The sequence below is a fragment of the Parasteatoda tepidariorum genome, chromosome 2, assembly GCF_982258835.1.
Source record: "Parasteatoda tepidariorum strain Cologne lab strain chromosome 2, Ptep-v5.0, whole genome shotgun sequence".
Taxonomy (NCBI): Eukaryota; Metazoa; Arthropoda; class Arachnida; order Araneae; family Theridiidae; genus Parasteatoda; species Parasteatoda tepidariorum.
Genome location: NC_141756.1, coordinates 99502372 through 99524846, shown reverse-complemented (window position 1 = coordinate 99524846; position 22475 = coordinate 99502372). Strand labels below are relative to the sequence as shown.

At 30.0% G+C, this 22475-nt stretch overlaps 1 protein-coding gene across 4 annotated transcripts in view; it reads left to right on the top strand.

Annotated features, from left to right (window-relative positions):
- LOC107440340 (ankyrin repeat and fibronectin type-III domain-containing protein 1) overlaps positions 1-22475 on the top strand; it is a 390356-nt gene that overhangs the window by 285213 nt on the left and 82668 nt on the right. For all 4 annotated transcript variants that reach the window (XM_087157858.1, XM_087157859.1, XM_087157860.1 and 1 more), the window contains 2 exons: positions 2065-2169; positions 3713-3791. In XM_087157858.1, the coding sequence (XP_087013984.1) occupies positions 2065-2169; positions 3713-3791 (184 nt within the window). The remainder of the gene's footprint in view (positions 1-2064; positions 2170-3712; positions 3792-22475) is intronic.

Below are 22475 nucleotides of genomic sequence, written 5' to 3'. Positions count from 1 at the left end.
GGTGTAAGTGTGCCCGCTGCTTGTGCCCAACGATAAAAATTTCAGTTTTCCATTTTCCCATAAAATGATATGAATTTTTTTTTTGCTTTTTCAATATTGTTCATAAACACGACCAAAATGGAAAACACCAGGAAAACGACCTCCATCCCCACAGTTATAAGCCCAAAGCAAAATATAGCGTACCTATTTTCCACTTGCACCAAGTCTTTCGGCAGGGAATATCATAAAATAAAAATCTAGATCACGACTTGCAGATGAACACCTTGACGATTGCTTGCGAGCAGGAATTTCATCATATTCTCCCAATTATGAAGCACTGGCCCGTGAAATGCAATGCCAAAGATCACATTGACTGTATTTTATATATTTTATAATTAATTTTTATATTCGTATGTTTTGCAAGCAATTTAGTGATCATTTTTATTTTACACGAGAATATTTATACTAATTTTATTAATACGTTAAATAAATTTTTTTGTACATTTTATGTTATGTGTATTATTACCTATGTCTACCAACTATAAATTTATTCTGAAAAAATAAATGGTGCCCGCCACTCGACCGATATTCTAGTACTTGCTTTAAGGTACGAAAAGGTAGGGGACCCCTGGATTAGAGTGTATGATCCATTTTGGAGTCCTGCACTAAACCCCACAAAAGTTTGGAGTCTCTGAACCAATGACTCCCATGGGGAGCCGCGAAAAGTCACAAAAAAAAGTCACCGTGAAAAGTCATACTCGGCGGAGGGTGACTAGACCAGTCACTTCAGCGAAAATTGGATAGATAAAAAGTTGAAGGCTCGCGGCCCATTACTGAAAATGTCAATAAGCGCTTCGTCCATTTACTTTATTTATCAGAACCATGACATTATTTAAACCAATTAAATTTATTTTTTAGTAAAGGTCTACTCTTATTATTATTTGTTATATTTTGTCAGTTTATTTTATTTTAATAAAGTTAAATTAAAAATTATTTAATTATTTGTCCGTTTTTTGCCTTACGCTGTAATTAGTAGTATTCGTTCGAATGTAACTGGTATAACCGAAATAAAGCATATAATGCTATAGCTTACGAAAAGCATAAAAATTTTATTTTTCGATTAACAAGTGTATGTTAACACGTTCACGCCGGGTGTTGCGCGGGACGGAAAAGAGAAAATACTGGTAGAAGAACTATTTCAATATTAGATAATATTCGGGAGGAGTTAATCTATTCTCAACAATAACAATTCACTGTAAGGAAATTTATCACGGCGAAGAAGCAATTCAGTATAAAAATTGCATCCGTTAAAAACAATTGGTAGTTATGGATTTTTATTATTCCCGGAATAAAACTAAAAAATGAAATTTATTTGTTTCCAGTTTTTACTCAGATGCGCCGCCCAATGAGACAATCTAGCGTGATCCACCGTTGGGTCACCCCGGCGTGAACGTGTTAAACTATCTGAAAATAGGTTTTGTCTGTATGTAGCAATAGCAGATGGTAATTTTTTTTACACTTTTTTTTATATTATTATATAGCTTATTGAATTGTTATTTTGAATAAAATATGTTGGGTTAAAACTCATTAAAACTTATCGTTAAAATTTTCTATTTATTTTTCTTTTGAACGAATATAGATATTAAATACAAATTTACTTACAGCTTACTTTACTTATCAAATACACATTTAAACGAATATAGATATTAAATACAAATTTAATTACTTACAACTTACTTTACTTATTAAATATACAGTTAAACAAATATAATATTAAATACAAATTTGCTTACAACTAGCTTTACTTATTAAATACAAATATAAACGAATATAGATATTAAATAAAATTTACTTACAACTAACTTTACTTATTAAATACACATTTAAAAGAATATAGATATTAAATACAAAAAGATTTTTTTTTCTAAATAACTAAAGCCTGCATTCAATAAAATACGAAAAATGTGAAGTCAACAGATTCCTCTGAAAATAAGTATTCCAAAATTTTAAACTGGCCTATAAATAGGCCGAACAGCTTTCTGTGAATGATCATGTCTTTATTATTCTTTAATCTCTTCTTTTTAGGTTCTCGCCAAAGTAGTTTGGAAAGACTTATCGATTCTGGTCCGCTCACAAAAGCGGAAAGGAAGAAGTTAGAAAAATATCGCAAGTTCAATATTGACTTTCAAGGTAATTTTTTTCCTCGCCAAAAAATGCGCAGATAAACATTTAAAAAGACGTCTTTTGAAATAATTTAAGTTTTTTCATTCCGTGAACGATCTAGAAAATGACTATGTTGTTGATTTATACATATGTATATATATATATATATAAAGCTAAAATATTGAGAAAATATGGAAAATATGGAAAATATTCTGTTTTTTGCTTGACATTATATTGATTTCGTATATATTTTTTACTTAATACGTATGTTCTATTTTCGCTTCAATTTTTTGAATGCTCCTCACACTATTGTATTGATATATTTTGCTTCCGCTGTATTGATACAATATTAGAAAGCACTCCTTTTTGCGGATATAATCGTGTGAGCTGATGAGGAGATTATATTTTTTCTTTATTTTATTTTCTGGATATTTAATAAGTTTTTTTTAGATAAATTAAAAAGAAATTTAATATTTTTAAAAATAATTTTAATTATTTTTCTCCTTCACCTGTCATTAATCTTTATTATTTTCCATATTTTCTCAAGCAGTTCAATTCAGAGCCATTTCACGATTCATTTCACGAAATTGACGAAATTAAGTGGGTTTTTTTTACGAAAGAGTGAATTCACTAATATTTGACGAAACTGCTCTTGTGCCATCACAGTGTCGTTTTGAATGTTCTACTATATTAAAACAGTTTTTACTGTACAGGGGTAAAAGTCATTTCGCTTTCGCTTATCAAGCTAATTTCCTAGGTTCGATTCCAGAGCACTCAACCAACAACTGCTAGAAAAAAGAAGGCCTCCGCACTGGTTACCATAAACAAGAAATTTTATTCTTTAGTAGTCCAAACGTGATGACATCTTTTGTAACAACCACCACTGCTCAGCTTAGTAACCCGAAAGTGGTGACATCTTTTTTATTATTTTATATCCACTGTGCAGTTTATGTTCCTTTCGTCGAACTACTAAATTGATCAGTGCTGAGGTCTTCTTTCTTCTAAGAAGTGTTAACTCTACTCAATAGTTTTTCTATTTAAAGCAGCATTTCCAAACCAATTGCGGAAAGTTGCGTTAGACCTAATGGCGAATTTCATATTCTATAACATCTAAAAATTTTAATTGACGAAATACTCGCTCCAAAACTGTTTCGTCAAACTACTAAAATATTAATTTCCTTAATTGGACGAAATACTCGCTCCGAAACTGTTTCATCAAACTAGTATAAATATTAATTTCCTTAATTGGACGAAATACTCGCTCCAAAACTGTTTCGTCAAACTAGTATAAATATTAATTTCCTTAATTGAACGAAATACACGCTCCAAAACTGTTTCGTCAAACTAGTATAAATGTTAATTTCCTTAATTGGACGAAATACTCGCTCCAAAACTGTTTCATTAAACTACTATAAATATTAATTTCCTTAATTGGCCGAAATACTCGCTCCAAAACTGTTTCGTCAACAACGATAAATGCTTCATTTTCAAAGAAGATCCTCAATTCGAGAAGTAACAATAACGAAGAGTTTAAGAGGGTGTGTGAAATAATAGTGTGCTTCTTTTGCAGCCCTGTGTGCCTCTGTTGAACATAAGCAGTTGGAGAGAGCGAAATCAATTTTAGAATCAACTGACGTTAACATAAACAGGTACTTAATTATTCATATTATTTCTCGCGGTTTGAACAACGAAAAATAATATTCAATCCAGTGATCTAAACATTTTATTATAATACCCTGAATAACTTTTGATCTAATGATCGCATTCTAGATCATTTGATCGAACTCTATATCATTTGATCCAAGCATTTTATTATACTACCCTGAATAACTTTTGATCTAATGATCGCATTCTAAATCATGTGATTTAACCGTTTTATTACAATACCCTAAATAACTTTTGAGCTAATGATTGCATTCTAGATCATTTGATTGCATTCTAGATCATGCGATCCAAACATTTTATTCTAATACCATGAATAACTTTTGATCTAATGATCGCATTCCAGATCATTTGATCGCATTCTAGATCATGTGATCTAAACATTTTATTATAATACCATGAATAACTTTTGATCTAATGATCGCATTCTAGATCATGTGATCGAAACATTTCATTATAATACCATGAATAACTTTTGATCTAATGATCGCATTCTAGATCATGTGATCGAAACATTTTATTATAATACTCTGAATAACTTTTGATTTAATGATCGCGTTCTAGGACTCTATCTTAACGGTTTAAAGAAGCGACCTCGAATATACTAATCTATTAGTGGAGACGATATTTTGAGTTGCGAAATCAGACACGAAAACGTATGAATGAATAATGATCTCTTTTTCGATGGACTCCTGACCCTCAAAATATGGGAGGTAGCCGCTATCTGCTCTCAATATACTGCTTAATAATTATTTATTATTTTATTTAATAATAGTCGAAAAACCTTTGAATTGTAAGTTATACCAATTTTTACATCATTTTAACGAATCTCATTTTGTATGACAAAATTTTAATAAAATCGATCAAATAGCTCCTGAGAAATCGAATTTTAAGTATAAAACGCTTCTAAAATTCCATTTCTCAGAAACTGTTCGAATTTTGCATTGCGCGCTGTACATGAGTGTTTTAAATTGTCAAAGAAACATTTTTATATGCCTTAAGATTAAAATCAATAAAATATTACGGACATATAGTCTACGTACTCTTTCTTTGGAAGTGTCCCTTAATTCTCTTAAAAACATTCATGAAATTGTTTTTAAAAATAAATTTCGTCCCGCAGTAGACTAATAGTTCCCAGCAGATCACCGAAGCCAAGAATCACTGGCTGCGGTCAGTATGCGGGTGAGTGACCACTTGGATCAGTCTGTGTAGGGTCAGAGGGTGTGCTGTATTGGTCCTCGTTAAACTATTCTACCGTAAAGTGCTCGACTTCGCGCGCAGGTCATCGGGCTACCGAAGCGGGGGTGTCATCTCCTCTGCAGAGGATCAAAGTGGTGATGGCATGTCTTCGGATCATTCTCAGGGATGTTTACCAAACCGTCGCCAATAGCTCATTGTGCAGCTCTAGTGCCACGTAAATTAACAACAACAACAACAACAAATTTTTTTCTCAAGTCGTCAAAAAATTATACTTGGCTTATATTAGAAAATTGCAGGGCTCGAAAAAACTCAGAAATTTTACCCGCCCCCGAGGACGGCTTGTCCAACAATGTACCCGTCCTCCTTTTAACCTAACCCGTCGCTTCTAATTAAATAAAAATATAATTTTCTCTTATTTATTACAAACATTTATATAAATTGCACAATGAATTAGTAGTTACTAGGATTACAAGTACTAGAATTACATTATACAGTAATAAAAGAAAAACTAGGTTACTAGTAGTAACTTAATATTTCGTTTATGAAATAATTTATTTCTTTTATGAAATAATTTAAATGACAAAGGTCAAGTTATCTGGAATGTCAATTAACAGGAAAATGGCTGTCCGCGCGGACGTCGCATTCGAGAAATTCGTTGTCTTCGGGGAATTTTTGACCGCCGAGGACGGGCCCTGGAAAATTGGCATCATTCTTTAATGCAACTGTGTTCTAAATGGTCCACCGTGGAAGGGGGGTATCAAGAGTAAGTATTTAACCAGGGTTTTTTTTAACCAGGTTTTTAAAAATTTGTCTGTAGAGTAAGATCCACTCAATAATTTAATATTTTGGTTGCTTTATGAAACTACTGAAAAGTAAAATGCCAATGAAAAAGAAATAGCATTTTACTTATAAGAAATATATTTTATATCCGTTGTTAAACAACCGACCCAATTTATTGAGTTTACGACTACTAATAATTCAACTCCGTAGTCTTGTAATTTAAAGTCAATCCAGAAACTCCTGGATCAAGGAGTGATAGAAATTTGCCTTCGGTCTTGCCTTAAGCCTTTTTGATGATATTAACCAGCATTTGCGTTACATGGAGAGTAAAAAAAAAAGGGAAAACCTCCTACGGTTAGCCTGATGACAAGGGGAGTCTAACCCTTGATCCATCTACCACTGAGGATATTTTACGTCAGCACTGTGTGGTCGGTGCTAGCCGCGTGTGCAATTCGTATCGACCAACCATCTCTGGGATTCGAACCCGGTTTACCTCATTGGAATGCGTACGCTCTATCTCCTGATCCACCATGGCTCACTCTAAACAATAAAGTATACGAAAGCATTACATTGGAAACACATAATGTTGTATCATTTATTTTTAAATTTTTCATCGAAAAATTTAAACGCTCAATAAAAAATCAATATCTATATTATATAAAACGCTAATACTTACGTATGTATGTATCAATAAAACCGATGATATTTCTTTTCTCGCGCTGGCAACAGTTTTCATTTTTAATTGATTGGATTCGGCGAGCAAGAGCACGTAGTGAGCAACCAGATAACAATAACCAGAGTGAGCATTAGCAGGTTGTTCAATTCAGATTCATGCACTAAAAACATGACAATATTTAATTTAAACTCAATTAGGAATTAATTAATTAATTGAAGTGAGAATGCTTTAAAAGGCCGCTGTTGAATTGATATTTTTCTACTGGGAGCTACCTAAACGTCTAAAAAACGTTTTAAGTGTTTGTATTGAATGCATTGAATTTTTTTTATATTTCGCGTTTATTTATGCATTGAATTTTCACGCTTTAAAATGCAGAATATTAGTGAAGCAATATTTGATAATTTATTTTGCTAATATGTTTCTTATTTAGCTAATGTTTTGATTTTTTCACCATGTACAATCTAAATAGCTAATATACTTTTTTAAAAGCCAATAAGAACATTGGTAGAATTCTTCTACATAAGTACAATACTATGTCTTTGATGATAAAATACTATGTCTTTGATGATAAAATACTATGTCTTTGATGATAAAATACTACGTCTTTGATGATAATATATTATGTCTTAGTGCTAGAACATTGTGTTCATTGGCGAGCGAGCGCAGCGAGCCATGGTTCACGGCGTGAACCACATAGGATTGCGTAGCAATTCTCGGGGGTTGGCGAGCGTTAGCGAGCAGTGGGCGGAGCCTCCTAGTTTATAAACTAAAATTGTAAATGTCTGTGATAAAAAGAAAAGAGACACTAAAAATTCCTCATATTGAAATGAAGAATTTTCATATTGATTTCTCTTCTTTTGATCTCAAAGTTCTTAATCAGACATAGAAAACCAGTTTGTAAAAAGCTATCATCAAATTAGAAAGGAAAAAAAACATTTTGCAATTAAATTTTGTTATTATAAAATTGGAACACCTTTATAAATCCAGAAAATTCCTTAAATGAAATGTTCTTGGATTTAAAAATTTTATTCTCAAATAATGTATACATAGACAATCGCTTCATAACTTTAAGATGACATACCATACTATAAAAATTTATAATTGTAAACTCTCGATATGAATCTCAATATGCAACAGAATAGCTGAACAGAAAAAAACAGAATAGCTGAAATTAATCATTCAAAATTAAAAGATACTTAGCAAGAAAATATTAAACATTTTATTAATAATCAAAGCGAATTACATTATTTCAAGTTTTATGATCCCTTATTTTTGTTTTCCAAATTATGTAGATTTGTAAATACATACCATTCGCGATCGCAACGAACTATAGGGGGCGTTGTTGTATGAGACGCATACCTGCGATTTCTATATGAACAGTCATTCAGTTACTCTGGAGACGTCGTTAATGTAGCGTGTAGCATTGCAACGTTCCTTCTTTAATGTGGCTTATTAAATTTAAAAAAGAAAAATGCTTGATCTTCTTTCTTGTACAACCGAAAACAAAATGGTATCTCTTTTTATTAGAGAAGGAACATCCAAAACACATCGGAAAAATATTTGTACATTAACAGAAAAAAATATGTATATTCTTATAAGAGTATAAATATGTATACCTAATGCCCGAGAAATAGTATTACTAAATTTAATGATATAACATGAAAGGTCCATTTAAACTTTACATTCTATAGTTTTAAGAATCATATTAGTTCAAAAATTAAAATGAACAAAAAGTATACATAAGTCTCATAATTTTATGAAATTTAATTTTGTAAACAACGTTTTCTGACAACAATTTTTATCAAAAAATGTCAAGTTTCAATAAAAATCATTATTTAGAAACTAAGAAACGTAAAATAAAGAATGCTGACGAAACAAAAAAAAAAAACAATTCTTTTTTGTCGCCATTTTTAGTGCTATGAATATTCGTCTTCGGGATTTGCCAAAAACAAAACAAGATGCAATTTTATTTTTTCAGGAGGGAAATATTTTACCGAAAAAACGAAAATGTACCAATTCCCACAACATAAAACTTTATCTTGGTAAACGTACGTTTTGGAAATGTTATTTCATTTGAAATCTTATTTATCAGAGTTCAAATGGCGATATGATTGTTTTGAATCTATGCTAAACTCTATATCGGCTCATTTTCCACCGAAATCCGATTAACAATTTTGATTTTAAATAAAGTGTTTTATTTTATGAATTGTCGCAAAAATTTTAAGTGTAGATTGGCGGCACTTAAAAACCGCCAAATCTGTAGCGGCGGTGGCGTTAATATGTAAGTACCGAATTTTTATTCCATACTTTTCTGAATCATATTATTTCAAACATTGGAATATACAAGAAGTATACATAAACACATAATGTTATACCATTTAATTTTTCAAAAGTATTTTGAGAACAATTTTTATCAAAAAATTATAAACTAAAAAACGGAAAATAAAGAATTCTTAGGATAAAAAAAACGATTTTAAGAATTCTTAACATTGAAATAAAAACTTTCATATTGTTTCTTTTTTTATTATTCTTATAGTTCTTAATCAGACGTAAAAAACCATTCTGTAGAGAACCATCATCAAATGTAAAAAAAAAAAAATTTACAAGCAAATTTTTTATTGTAAAAATCATTGCACTTACCTGATTTGTGATTCCCGGAGAATTCCAAAATGATAAGTTGCCAAATGATAAGAATGATAAGAAATGATAAGAATTCCAAATGATAAATTTTATAATTGATATGAATTTGAATATGTAGCTAAAAACAGAATAGCTGAATTCTAGTTGAACTTATTCTTTCAAAATTAAAAAAAACTTACCAAGAAAACGATTTAAATTAATTAAGAATCAGCACAAATGGCACTATTTCAAGTAACTTGGATAATTTTTTATTGTTGTTTTCCGAATTATATGGATACAGAAATGTATACTATTCTATAACGAAGAAGAATATGCTATAACTATTACAATTCTGTATGTTCTGAATTCATATTTATTCACAGGAATGACGAAAGCAATGTTGACTTCACTTTAATTCGTAATGAATTGAAGACAGAAGAAATGCATTTTACACACATCTGTAACAGTATCCGAAATCGGAAGTCATCAGTTGCAAGTTTGTTGATAATAGAAATTAAAAACTATTGAGGAATTTTTCTTCAAATGTTTGGCGTGTTCTGTTCCTGAAAGATTTACTAATATTCTGGAGATTTTTTTCAAGTTCTTCGGCCTTTACCTTAGGGAAATTTTGTTTCTTATTTGCTGCTAAAAAATGGCGTCTGATTCAGTCAATGACTTTGATGGAACTAAATGAAAACGTGATAAATTAATGTCCGATATTTACAGGCTCCCGCTAGACGGCGTACTCGAGCGTTGCGATCGCGAATTCTATAAAACATGCAGAAATGTTATAGATCTGCACGTTCTTAAACCACATTTATTCATCGGAATAAATTAAGGCAAGAGACAATGACTTGAACATAAAAAAAAAATGTGTTTATTTTACCGATCACGAAATGGAAAGTTAATTAAAATTTTTTTGATAATAGAAAGGAAAGCATAGATGAAGACAATTTTCATGTTCTTCTGCTTTCTCCTTAAGAAGATTATTTTTATTAATATTTATTTATTTTTGATCCCTTCAAAATTAATCTTTATTTTTAGTGTATATAAAATACGTAGTTTTTGAAATTTTCATTATTGTTTCCTTTAAATGTACTCAATTTTGAAAGAAAACTTACCAAGTGAAATGTTAAGGACTGAAAATTTAAAAGAAAAAATATATTCGAAAATTTTTCCTTAAGAAGATTATTTTTATTAATATTTATCTATTTTTGATCCTTTCAAAATTAATCTTTATTTTTAGCGTATATGAAATACGCAGTTTTTGAAATTTTCATTATTGTTTCCTTTAAATGTACTCTATTTTGAAAGAAAACTTACCAAGTGAAATGTTAAGGACTGAAAATTTAAAAGAAAAAAAAATGTTCGAAAATTTTTCCTAAGGAAGATTAGTTTTATTAATATTTATTTATTTTTGATCCTTTCAAAATTAATCTTTATTTTTATCGTATATAAAATACGCAGTTTTTGAAATTTTCATTATAGTTTCCTTTAAATGTTCTCAATTTTGAAAAAAAACTTACCAAGTGAAATGTTAAGGATTGAAAATTTAAAAAAAAAAAAAATATTCGAAAATTTTTCCTAAAGAAGATTATTTTTATTAATATTTATTTATTTTTGATCCTTTCAAAATTAATCTTTATTTTTAGCGTATATAAAATACGCAGTTTTTGAAATTTTCATTATTGTTTCCTTTAAATGTTCTCAATTTTGAAAAAAAACTTACCAAGTGAAATGTTAAGGACTGAAAATTTAAAAAAAAATAAATATTCGAAAATTTTTCCTAAAGAAGATTATTTTTATTAACATTTATTTATTTTTGATCCTTTCAAAATTAATCTTTATTTTTAGCTTATATAAAATACGTAGTTTTTGAAATTTTTATTATTGTTTCCTTTAAATGTACTCAATTTTGAAAGAAAACTTACCAAGTGAAATATTAAGGACTGAAAATTTAAAAGAAAAATTTTTTTTTTGTAAATTGTGGATATCATTACGAGGCAAAGGGATTTAGGTTCTGAGTCAAATATCATGCGCGACCACCATGAGCTGCTACAATTGTTTGGTGCTGCCATCTTTTGAACTCAAAATGAAACAATATTGTAATTTATTGCTTATTGCATGAAAGTTTGATTATTCAATATCTCAAATCATTCATTTCATAAGAATTTAAAACTCATTAAAAAAATACAACAATTATAGTGAGATTACTTTTCGTTTTCATGCTTTTAACATTTTACCTTTTTTCGTGGCAACAGAAGGAAAATCCAGAGGAAAGGAGAAAGTAAAAATTTTATCCAGATTTCTTAACAATCTTATCTCTGACAATCAGCTTATCCACCTTTTTAAAGAGCTTTGAATATTTTATGATATAAAATCTATAGCCAAAACTGAAGGCTTTTTATTCGAATAAATTCGTGTTGTAGTGGGAATGGTGATTTTAAACACGCCTTCTGCAGGTTGATCATTCTCCCTCACCCCCCACCCCCGCAAAAAAACTTTCAACATTTTGAAAGTAGACAAACAGTTTTAGTAAAATAGTTCAAATAACATTTCGAAGAAGAAATCAAATGAGTGCTTGAGTGAAAAGGTTTATTCCTGACTATTTTCCGTAGATTCGGAATTATAGAGGTATTTTAATAATTTATAATCAAAGAATTATTTAAGCAGATGAGAGTCATGCCATCTCTCATCTATACAAATAATAAAAATACATAATATACATAAATATACATGGAATATACGTAGAAATAAGTCTAGCTTTCATTGGCATAATGTAAACCAGTCCCCCAATTCGCCACTACTGGGGTTGGGAAGGAGAAACAAATTTTTTTTTTTTTATTTATTGTTGGTTTGTTCTGTATTTTTACACTATTACTAAACAGAACTGTACTATTAATTAAAATATTTATTTGAGAATACATTTATATCACGCATGTTGATTAAATCTGATAACACATTTTGATATAGAAAAAAAGAATAAAATGGGGGTTGGCGGGAAGCAGCGTACCGAATCGTGCATGTAAAGTTGTCCATCAACCGGTTCACTGGTGACGTACCTCCTGACCGCACTACCGTCTTTATGTCTGGGCACAACTGACCAGTGGCCCCAGGCACTCGGGGACCCTTGAGAATCTTATTTTTTATAAATTGTATTAAAAAAAAGCTAAGAATAAACAACATTGTTTTACATATTTTTCAATCGTTAATAAAATCTATACATATATTTCTCTTACACGGCGACAAAAAAAAGCCTCATTACAACTCCCCGAATGGCAACGCTAGAAAATCGACCTATGATTGCCGCTAAAAAATGTCGCGTGCCAAATCTAGCTGAGGTGGCTCAACATATAGCGCTTTTGAAAACGGAAATTGAAATAACCAGTTAGAAATTAACCCTATCAGCTGCGGCAATCTCATACTATTAAGCTAGGCAGAAGTGAGTAGTCTTTGTCGATAGATCTCTATTTTAGTATTTTGTCGAAAGCTCATTTTTTTCACGAGTTTATATATTACGAATTTATTTGACGATTTTTGATTTATATCAGGAATTCATTTGTTTTATTATTGTTATTAGTTATTCATTGAAAAATGAGTCTCAGTCGTGCTGTTACGCTTTAAGATTTTATACTATGGCACATTTCTAATAGGTTTAACGAGTTACATGTCATTTATTTGAATTCAAATTTACTTTAACGACTTAGTATTTACTGAAAAGATGTAATTCTTTTTTAAAACAAGTTGTTATGGATTTGAATGATTGTTTTGAATTCTTAGAATTTTGTGCATTTGCAATGTACCTAAGTTAATAGCGAGCGAAGCGATCTTGGTTTGCGAAGCAAACCATATAAGATTGCGTAGCAATTTTCGGGGCTGGCGAGCATTAGCGAGCAGGGGGCGCGGCCCACTAGTACTTTTTATTCATCCACTCAAGTTCAAATACACTTTTTTAAACTCGTACTGGATGACACGTGATGTTAATACAGTTTTTTCAAATATTAATTGATTAATTAAATAGGGATGAACGAAAAACGAAATGAAATTTTCTGATGAATTAAGCGTTAGTCATTTTTTTAAATTTCACTATAAGCGATTCAGTTTTTCACGTATTTTAAAGATAGCATCAGTGATAATTTCTAACTCACAGCTTTATTTGAACAAAAAAATAGTTTATTGCGCACATTTAAATATTTAATTAATTTATATTCTCTGTGTCAGATAAATTCAATAAAGAACATGACGTGGTATCACGTGTTGTCCACGTCACCTAAGTTATACTTTTATAATGGTATGATAACACGCACCATTTTTTTTTTTTTTTTTCAATTCTTACTATTAGTTCATAGTCTCTCCCTATATCTTGTTCAAATTTTCAATCGTTCATAAAATACTTTTTATTCATTCAAACAAGTTCAAATGCATTTTTTTTTATACTTGTAGTGGATGACACTTGATATTAAAACAGTTTTTTCAAATATTAATTCATTAATCAAATTTAATTAATTAATTTTAGTTTTATATGGGAGAAAAAATCGTAATTATTTAATAAAAAGTAACTAAAATAAATTTTTTCTTTATTCACCTGAGTAGGAATTGACTTTAAAAAAATTTTTTATAGTACTTGTTTTTTTGTTTTTTTTAATACCCTCTTTACACAATAAATTTACACAAAAAATTTTTATAGTACTTGTTTTTTTTTTAACACCCACTTTACACAATAAATTTACACAAAAATTTTTCATAGTATTTGTTTTTTATGTTTTTTTAACACCCACTTTACACAATAAATTTGCACAAAAAATTTTTATAGTACTTGTTTTTTTGTTTTTTTTAACACCTACTTTACACAATAAATTTACACAAAAAATTTTTATAGTACTTGTTTGTTTTTTTTAACACCCACTTTACACAATAAATTTACACAAAAAATTTTTATAGTACTTGCTTTTTTGTTTTTTTTAATACCCACTTTACACAATAAATTTACACAAAAAATTTTTATAGTACTTGTTTTGTTTTTTTTAACACCCACTTTACACAATAAATTTACACAAAATTTTTTTATAGTATTTGTTTTCTTTTTGTTTTTTTAATACCCACTTTACACAATAATAAAACACTATTGTGTAAAGTGCGCCTTTTTTTCTTTCTACAAATAGTGATTGATTGTCATGCAAGCACCAATAATTTGAATAGTTTATCACCAGGGAACTTATAAAGGCGATCAACATCTATTTTTCTACGTTCTAATGAAGTTTTTAGGAACTCAACTCTCACCTACTGTTCAATTTCAGCCTGCAAGTTTCTTACGCACCTATAAAATAAATTAATGTGAGCAAGTTTTATGTTAAGTCATAATGTCACTAAAAATGCTTGACCTCCACCACCAACTCTGTTTAGTGCTTAAAATTAGTTCAATAAAGTAATGGTTGAAAGAGTTCAGAATTACACAACACTATGGTACAGCAACTTTTGAACTTGTTATGGCTGATGTACATTGAAAGATGTTTTAATGACTGCTAAGTTTGACAAAATATTTCGTACCATTTGATTTTTTTTCTTGGCATACCTTTATGTTTTTTTTTCCAATTTAATTATTTTAATTAACTTCCATGGTTTTGAAAATTATGTTATTATTTGAGGATTGCAACTGATTAGCTGTGAAAAACTGCTTTTTACTTAAGAATTAGCATGAACTTTTCGCAAGGTGAGCAGAGCAGCTAAGTATTAAATAGAACTTATTTAAGTTTCACACATCCTTTAACCCTTTTATTTAGTTATCTCGATTAAGTTTTATCTCCTGTTAACAAGATTTTGAAAACTGCTGAGAAGGGAGAAGATGATCACTCTGTGGTTTCGAACAAAAAGCTCTTTTATTACGACAACGAAGAATACGCTTTTTTATCATCAACAGGATCTTGACCTTTTTATGATTAATGCATGCTACGCAATCTATCATCAATGAATGTTCCAATTGCTAACTCTTATATTTATATTCAATTAATGATTAGTTTCATATTTCGGTTTTCTCATCAAAATAAAATAAAGAATAAAGAATTATGTTTCCCTAATATCCATTTTCAATGGGAACAGTTCTTTTTTGAAAACAATAATTCAGTTCGTGTTCAGCTATGGAACACCAGGAACAAATTTAGATGTTACTTCAGGGACTAGAGAATTTTTTTGCCTGATATAAAACCTAATTTTAAGACTATTATTAGGGATAAAACTATGCACATATTTCCTTCCAAACGTTAAATATTTTTTTAAAATTAATTTTCGTTTAAAATTAATTAATAAAGACAGAGTTCCACAATAACAAGTTAGTGATCCATTACGGTGCTTTATACTAATTACACAATATGGTGTGTCGATATTTTTTTAATGAGACAGAACGCAGAATTTACATATTACTAGTTTTCACTTAATAATCTCAACTTTTTTTTAATAATTTTTTTTTTTTGCAATCTGCTCGTTATACTAACAAATTAAAGCAACATGTTCAGTTTAAAAAAAAGTAGTCTAGATTAAGACAATGGAAGTTAACCATTTTTGTTTATGACATCTCAGTCTATGAGTATTGGTTGATAAAAAGGAAAGCTCAGTATGGAAACTATTTGGGGCAATTCAAACTATTAGTTTTATTAATTCGTACCTCTTAAAATGATTTTTAAGAAAGAAAAAGGTGTAAATAAAAATATGTAGAATTTTTTTCAATGAATGAGAAGAAAAATGCCTAGAAATAATAATTAAGAAACTTAAATTAATAACTATAATTAATAACTTAAATTAATAATATAGTAATTATAATTAACTTAAATTAATAATATAATAATTATAATTAATAACTTAAATTAATAATATAATAATTATAATTAATAACTTAAATTAATAATATAATAATTATAATTAATAACTTAAATTAATAATATAATAATTATAATTAATAACTTAAATTAATAATATAATAATTATAATTAATAACTTAAATTAATAGTAATAACTTCAGATGATTTGATACTTGTTAATCAAAAACTATCTGTGATAATTTCCACCCTCCCTCTCCCTGTTGCTTTGCGCTGCGGTAAAAATTTTGTCAACACCGCAACACTGCATTGAAATTCGGCATCATGAAAACAATTTCTTTCAATCCATTTAGTGCAGCAGGGGAAAGAGCGCCCAACTAGATGACTAGGGTTCGATCCCAATTATGACGGGGACTCGAATTCCGCAACCGGTTAGCACCGACTGCAGTGCTGACGTAAAATATCCCAATGATCCACGAATCACATTTTCTTTAAGTGTTAGGCGTGATATAAATAATTATTTTCTCCTTTTTAATTCAATTAGAAAAAAATAGCCAAGCTGAAAATAAACGGTGTTTCGCAGGTTCTTGACCCCTAGAATTGTTCCCGAACTACCAAAAATAATTATCAGTTCTTACTCCAAGTTTTATTGTCCAAAAATTGTATATTTCATCATAAATGCCAACAATACACATTAAGCAGTGATGGCACAGTGGATAGAGCATTCGCCACCCAATAAGGTTAACCGCGTTCGAATCACAGTCATGCCTAGCCGAAACGATTTCCGCACCCGGCACTCACCGAACACAGTACGGGTTAGCTCCATCAAAAAGTCCTCCACGAAGGCAAATTTCTCCAATACTTGATCCAGGAGCATATATGGCAACGTTACTTTTAAAAAGTAACGAGTAAAAATACAAGTATTTTTTAAAAAAGTAACGAGTAAAAAGTAAAAAGTTCTCATTTAAAAAAGTAACGAGTAAAAAGTACAAGTAAAAGTAACGATTTAAAAGTACATTTCCAGGAAATCGAAAATTCAAAGTAACCTAAAAGTTTATTAAATAATATTCTTATGTTCTTTAATGTTTTTGCAAAATTGTTGTTATTTATTTAATTACTTTTAATTTTGAAAGTTATGAACATTAATTTATTTTTAAATTCGGAAGAATATTATAATGTAATTTTATAATAAAATTGTATAATGTAATTTTAAAATCAAATATAATTTTAATATCAAACTTTTTATGGATTTACACGAAAAAGAAATTTTATCTATTGATTTTAATTTTTAGTTTATTATTTTTATTTATTTAAATTACCATTGATTTAAAATTGTTTTACTTTATAGAAACGCGTTTTAAAAGCACAACGCGAGGTTTCAGATAGCTTTGTGATCTTCGAGCTAGTAAAAAATTAATTGAATGTGCAGTTTAAGTTTAAACAGAACAGTCTACAGTTTTATTTGTAACAATGACTAATGCTGAAGTTATGAGAGAAAATCACTTTCCGAACATTTCTGCCTAACGGAATGATTAAAATTTGTAAACGAATTTTAGTATCAGCGGCTAAATTAATACCTTCGAGTTTTCAAGAGTTAAAATAGTAATCATAATTTTCAATAGCGCAAATAGTTCTGAAGTTCTTAGAGATTTGGCTAGGCGTTGTTTGTCAAGGTCGGGCATAAACATAATTTCAGTAAAAAGTGTACTAGGTAAAAATGTATATAGCAAAAAATTTATTAAGATAAAAATGTATTATTAGTGAGTTCAAAAAGAAAATTGAAAAACGTAATCACAAAATCCAAAATTTTTTATTTAAAATGTTTTAAATAAATGCATAAAACTCGAAAATGAATGAAAATAACTTGCTAATTAATATTTTTATTCATTTTGCAAAATAATTGCATTTCGAAAGTGGTGTCACTGAATCTGCTGCGAGAATTTCTCAGAACGTGCTTAGCCACGTTGAATAAGCACTCCACGGGAGGTCAAGGCATTTAAACACGAAGTTAGCTGTGAATGCATATATATTGTTTTATAAATAAAGAAAACATAAGCATTTTTTTAATTAATTATTATTATTATTATTTTTTATTTTTTTATTTTTATTTGTTTTTAGAAAGCTTACCGAGTTTTAGAAAAAAGTAACGATTTCATTCAACATTTCCGTTACAAATACTTGTACTTTTTCCCTAAATAAGTAACGAAAGTACAAGTAAAAGTACTAAATTTAAAAAGTAACGAAGTACAAGTAAAAGTACGTACTTTTTACTTGTACCGGCGGTACAAGTAACGAAAGTAAAAGTACTGCCATATATGTCCAGGAGTTGTCTTCTCGATTAGGTTCAAAATCACAAGGCTACCGAGTCGAACATTAGTCGTAAACCCGAGATTGGGTCGGCTGTTCAACGACGGTTATAAAATAAAATCTGTTAAATGTAACTCAAAATGGTGTATCTATTTGCAAACTGACATTCTTATAAGCCGATTTCAATTTAGAAATCTAAATGTCATTCAGCATAATTACTCATTTATATACTAATATACGTACCCGTATAATATACACGAATGTCGCTCGCGGACTTTATATCTCTTTCGCGAACATTTTTTACTATTAAGCAGCGATCGGAAGTAACATACTACAAGTAGTGAAACTACTGTCATCGCTACTTTGTTTGGTAGTTTGTAGTGTAATGCACTACTTATTTTTTTTTAAATAGTTTAGTGAGTAGTGCGATACAAAAAATAGTAGTTTGCAGTGATTCCTGGCAATAGCCTGGTTGGTAGGGCACTGGGCCCATGTCCAAGAGTCAGGCCGAAGACTCCCCGTGTAGTAAATGGTGACTGATGCACGTTAAATATGTCGAGTCGCAAAGTCTTCCCTGTTCCCATAGCAAATCAATACCCCTAAAGTTACTGATCCTGGAGTTCCCTTGTCTTCTGGATTGGGATCAAAATTAGAAGGATACGGTGTTGAACATCAGTAGTCGTAAACCCAAAAGTTGGGTCGGCTGTTCAACAACGGATATATAAAAAAAAAATTTAAAAAATACTTAATACAGACCCGCGATGGCTCAGAGGATGGAGCGTTCGCCTTAAAGTTAGGTTAACCCGGTTCGAATCCCGGCCATGGCTTGTTGATACGAATTCCGCATCCGGCTTGCACGGACCACAGTGCTGACGCAAAATATCCTCAGTGGTAGACGGATCATGGGTTAGAGTCCCCTTGCCGTCAGGTTAACCGTGGGAGGTTTTCGCTTTTTTAGCTCCATATGTAAAGCAAATACCGGTTAATATCATCAAGAAGTCCTCCACGAAGGCAAATTTTTCCCAATACTTTTTTCAGGAGTTCCCTTGTGTTCTGGATTGGGTTCAAAATGACAAGGCTACGTTGTTGAACATCAGTAGTCGTAAACCCAAAAATTGGGTCGGCTGTTCTATGACTGTTACAAATACAAAATACTTGATCCAGGAGTTCCCTTGTCTTCTGGATCGGGTTCAAAATGACAAGACTACGTTGTTGAACATCAGTAGTCGTAAACCCAAAAATTGAGTCAGCTGTTCAATGACGGTTACAAATACGAAATACCAAATACTTGATCCAGGAGTTCCCTTGTGTTCTGGATTGGGTTCAAAATGACAAGGCTACGTTGTTGAGCATCAGTAGTCGTAAACCCAAAAATTTGGGTCAGCTGTTCTATGACGGTTACAAATACAAAATACTAAATACTTGATCCAGGAGTTCCCTTGTCTTCTAGATCGGGTTCAAAATTACAAGGCTGCGGAGTTGAACATCAGTAGTCGCAAACCCGAAAAATTGTTATAAAATAAAACACTTCCATTTCATCCTGTGTAGGCAATAAACAAACTTTTCAGAATACTATTACTGTTTTTATCGGAGGTAGTGAAATACGCAGATCTTTTTCACCTATGCTAACGGAGCTTCATTAAGACAAGGATTATCATAATCTTCATCACGGAAACAAATGTTTGTTTACCCGTGCGTGAAGTGAATGTTCCAGTTAATGTATATCCACATTGGCCGTTACGTGAGGGTCGTTTCTCTCTAATAAACAGCAGTATCTTTTGGAGATGGCCACAGCTTTTTTATCACAAGGTCACGCAAGATCAAAGAAATGGATCGATAGATAAAAAAGAGTCGATAGATTCCTATCTTAAAAATTGTGTTCCTGTTTCGGGGGCAGTGTGAATATTCATTTTTTTTTACATCCGTTATCGTTAATTGGGATATTTTTTCTGTTAATTTTTGCTTTTCTATTATTTTTGTTCAGATTTCGTTAATTCTGGTCATTTCATTGCGATAAATGACGTCATTGTAGTATATGTTTAAGAACAAAACATCCAAGTTTTATGACACTGGTAAATAATTAATAGGAATTTTAACAGCAACTGGCTGTACGATTGTTTCATTTACCCCACATTGCAAGCGAAAATTACTCTCAGATTGGTACGCTTACGAAGAAATTTTTTTGAGTATTAATAAAGGGTATAATAGAATAGAATTAAACACTATATATAATTGAATTAATTAATATATAACAATATATAATTATTTTATTACATTAATATATAACAATATAGTAATTATATTCAATGTATAACAATGTATAACAATATATAATAGAATTAAAAAAAAGATGTTTTTATTAACTCTTATAAGGACTGTTTAAAAAGGTAATAATTTTAAGCATTGCATCGAGGAACAAACTTTTTTTGTTTCGGGAGATTTTTGAATAGATCCTAAATATTTTCGGGTCAAGGATTTTAATTCTGAAACCGGTTTCTCTCTACAAGCTATAGTTTTTATACAATTTTTATTATTTATATTTCTTAAAATTCTCTCGAATGACTACTAAGTGTCCCCACTTCTCCACTTTGTAGGAAGTACTAGGACGAAGGTGATAATATATTTCAGCTTATGATGCTATACATTAAGGTCATAGGTTTTTATTAAGCGTCATTTTATTATGCCAAATGTATGTATGCATGTAAATAGAACCGTGATGGCTCAGGGGTTAGAGCGCTCGCCTTCCAATGCGGTGAACCGGGTTCGAATCCCAGCGATGGCTGATCAATACGAATTCTGCATCCGGCTCGCACCGACGTAAAATATCCCCAGTGATAGACGGATCATGGGTTAGAGTCCCCTTTTCCTTAGGCTAACAGCTGGAGGTTATCGTGATTTTTCTCTCCATGTAACGCAAATGCGGGTCAGTTCCATCAAAAAGTCTTCCACGAAGGCAGAACTTCTACCAACACTTGATTCAAGAGTTCCCTTGTCTTCTGTATAGGGTTCGAAATTACAAGGCTGCAATTGCAAGGTCGTAAACCCAAAAAACTGCGTGAGTTTTTCAACGACGGTTAGAAAATAAAGCATATGCGTAAACGAAACTATAAGTTCTTTATACACTTGTATATTAAGAAGAAAAAATATCACTTTAAAAAAAATCTGAAGCCTTCGGAGCAAAAGTAAATTTAGATTTGAAATCCCCACTTCCAAATTAAGTAACATGATTAAGTACTTGTACAACAAGTTACAAAAGAATTTTCCCCAGTGCTATCAGTTTATTGAAAGATTAAATTGAATACAGCGATTTAAATATGGAGTAATATTAAATAATTGAAAAAACATTTAATAAAATAATTATAAAATTAATATATTAAAATTATTAATTATAAAATTAATTATAAAATTAATTGCAAAATAAAATAAAATTAATTATAAAATGAAAACAATTAATTATAAAATTAATTATAAAATAAAATCAATTAATTATAAAATCAATTAATTATAAAATTGATTATAAAATAAAATCAATTAATTCTATTTGTAAACAGAAAAAGTCTTTATGAAAAATAGTAAGAAATTAATTAATTATAAAATAAAATCAAATAATTATAAAATCAATTAATTATAAAATCAATTATAAAATAAAATCAATTAATTATAAAATTGATTATAAAATAAAATCAATTAATTATAAAATTGATTATAAAATAAAATCAATTAATTCTATTTGTAAACAGAAAAAATCTTTATGAAAAATAGTAAGAAAAAGAACTATAGTGATGAGGTAGGTTCCTTACTACTCCGCCACGTCACGATTTAACTAGTGAATTAAGTGTGCGTTTTTCTTGGATGGCTCTTAGTACATTAATACATAATATACTTTCATTCCGAAGTGAACATTAGAGCAATTTCTTATTCTTCAAGGATTAAAATATCTAAGACTTGATATTGTTTCACAATAACTGTTTGTATAGAAAAATATCCTCCTAAAATATTTCTAAGGCAATGGGTTGTTATTCAAATAGTATCACTTTTTGTGGTTCTTAATTAACACTTAGGAAATCTATTCAAATGAATTTATAATCGTCAAAAATTTCGAAATAACTCCTATGCAAAATTTCAATACTTGTCAAAAATTTCGAAAACTTGAAAGTTATGTGTCTGGAGCGGAAGTTTGTGCGAAGAAAATGTTTATTAAGTGTTATCTTTTACAACTATTGCTAGACTTTTTCACGTTTGCTTTTTCTCTCTATGCTAACTTTTAAAACTACTGAACC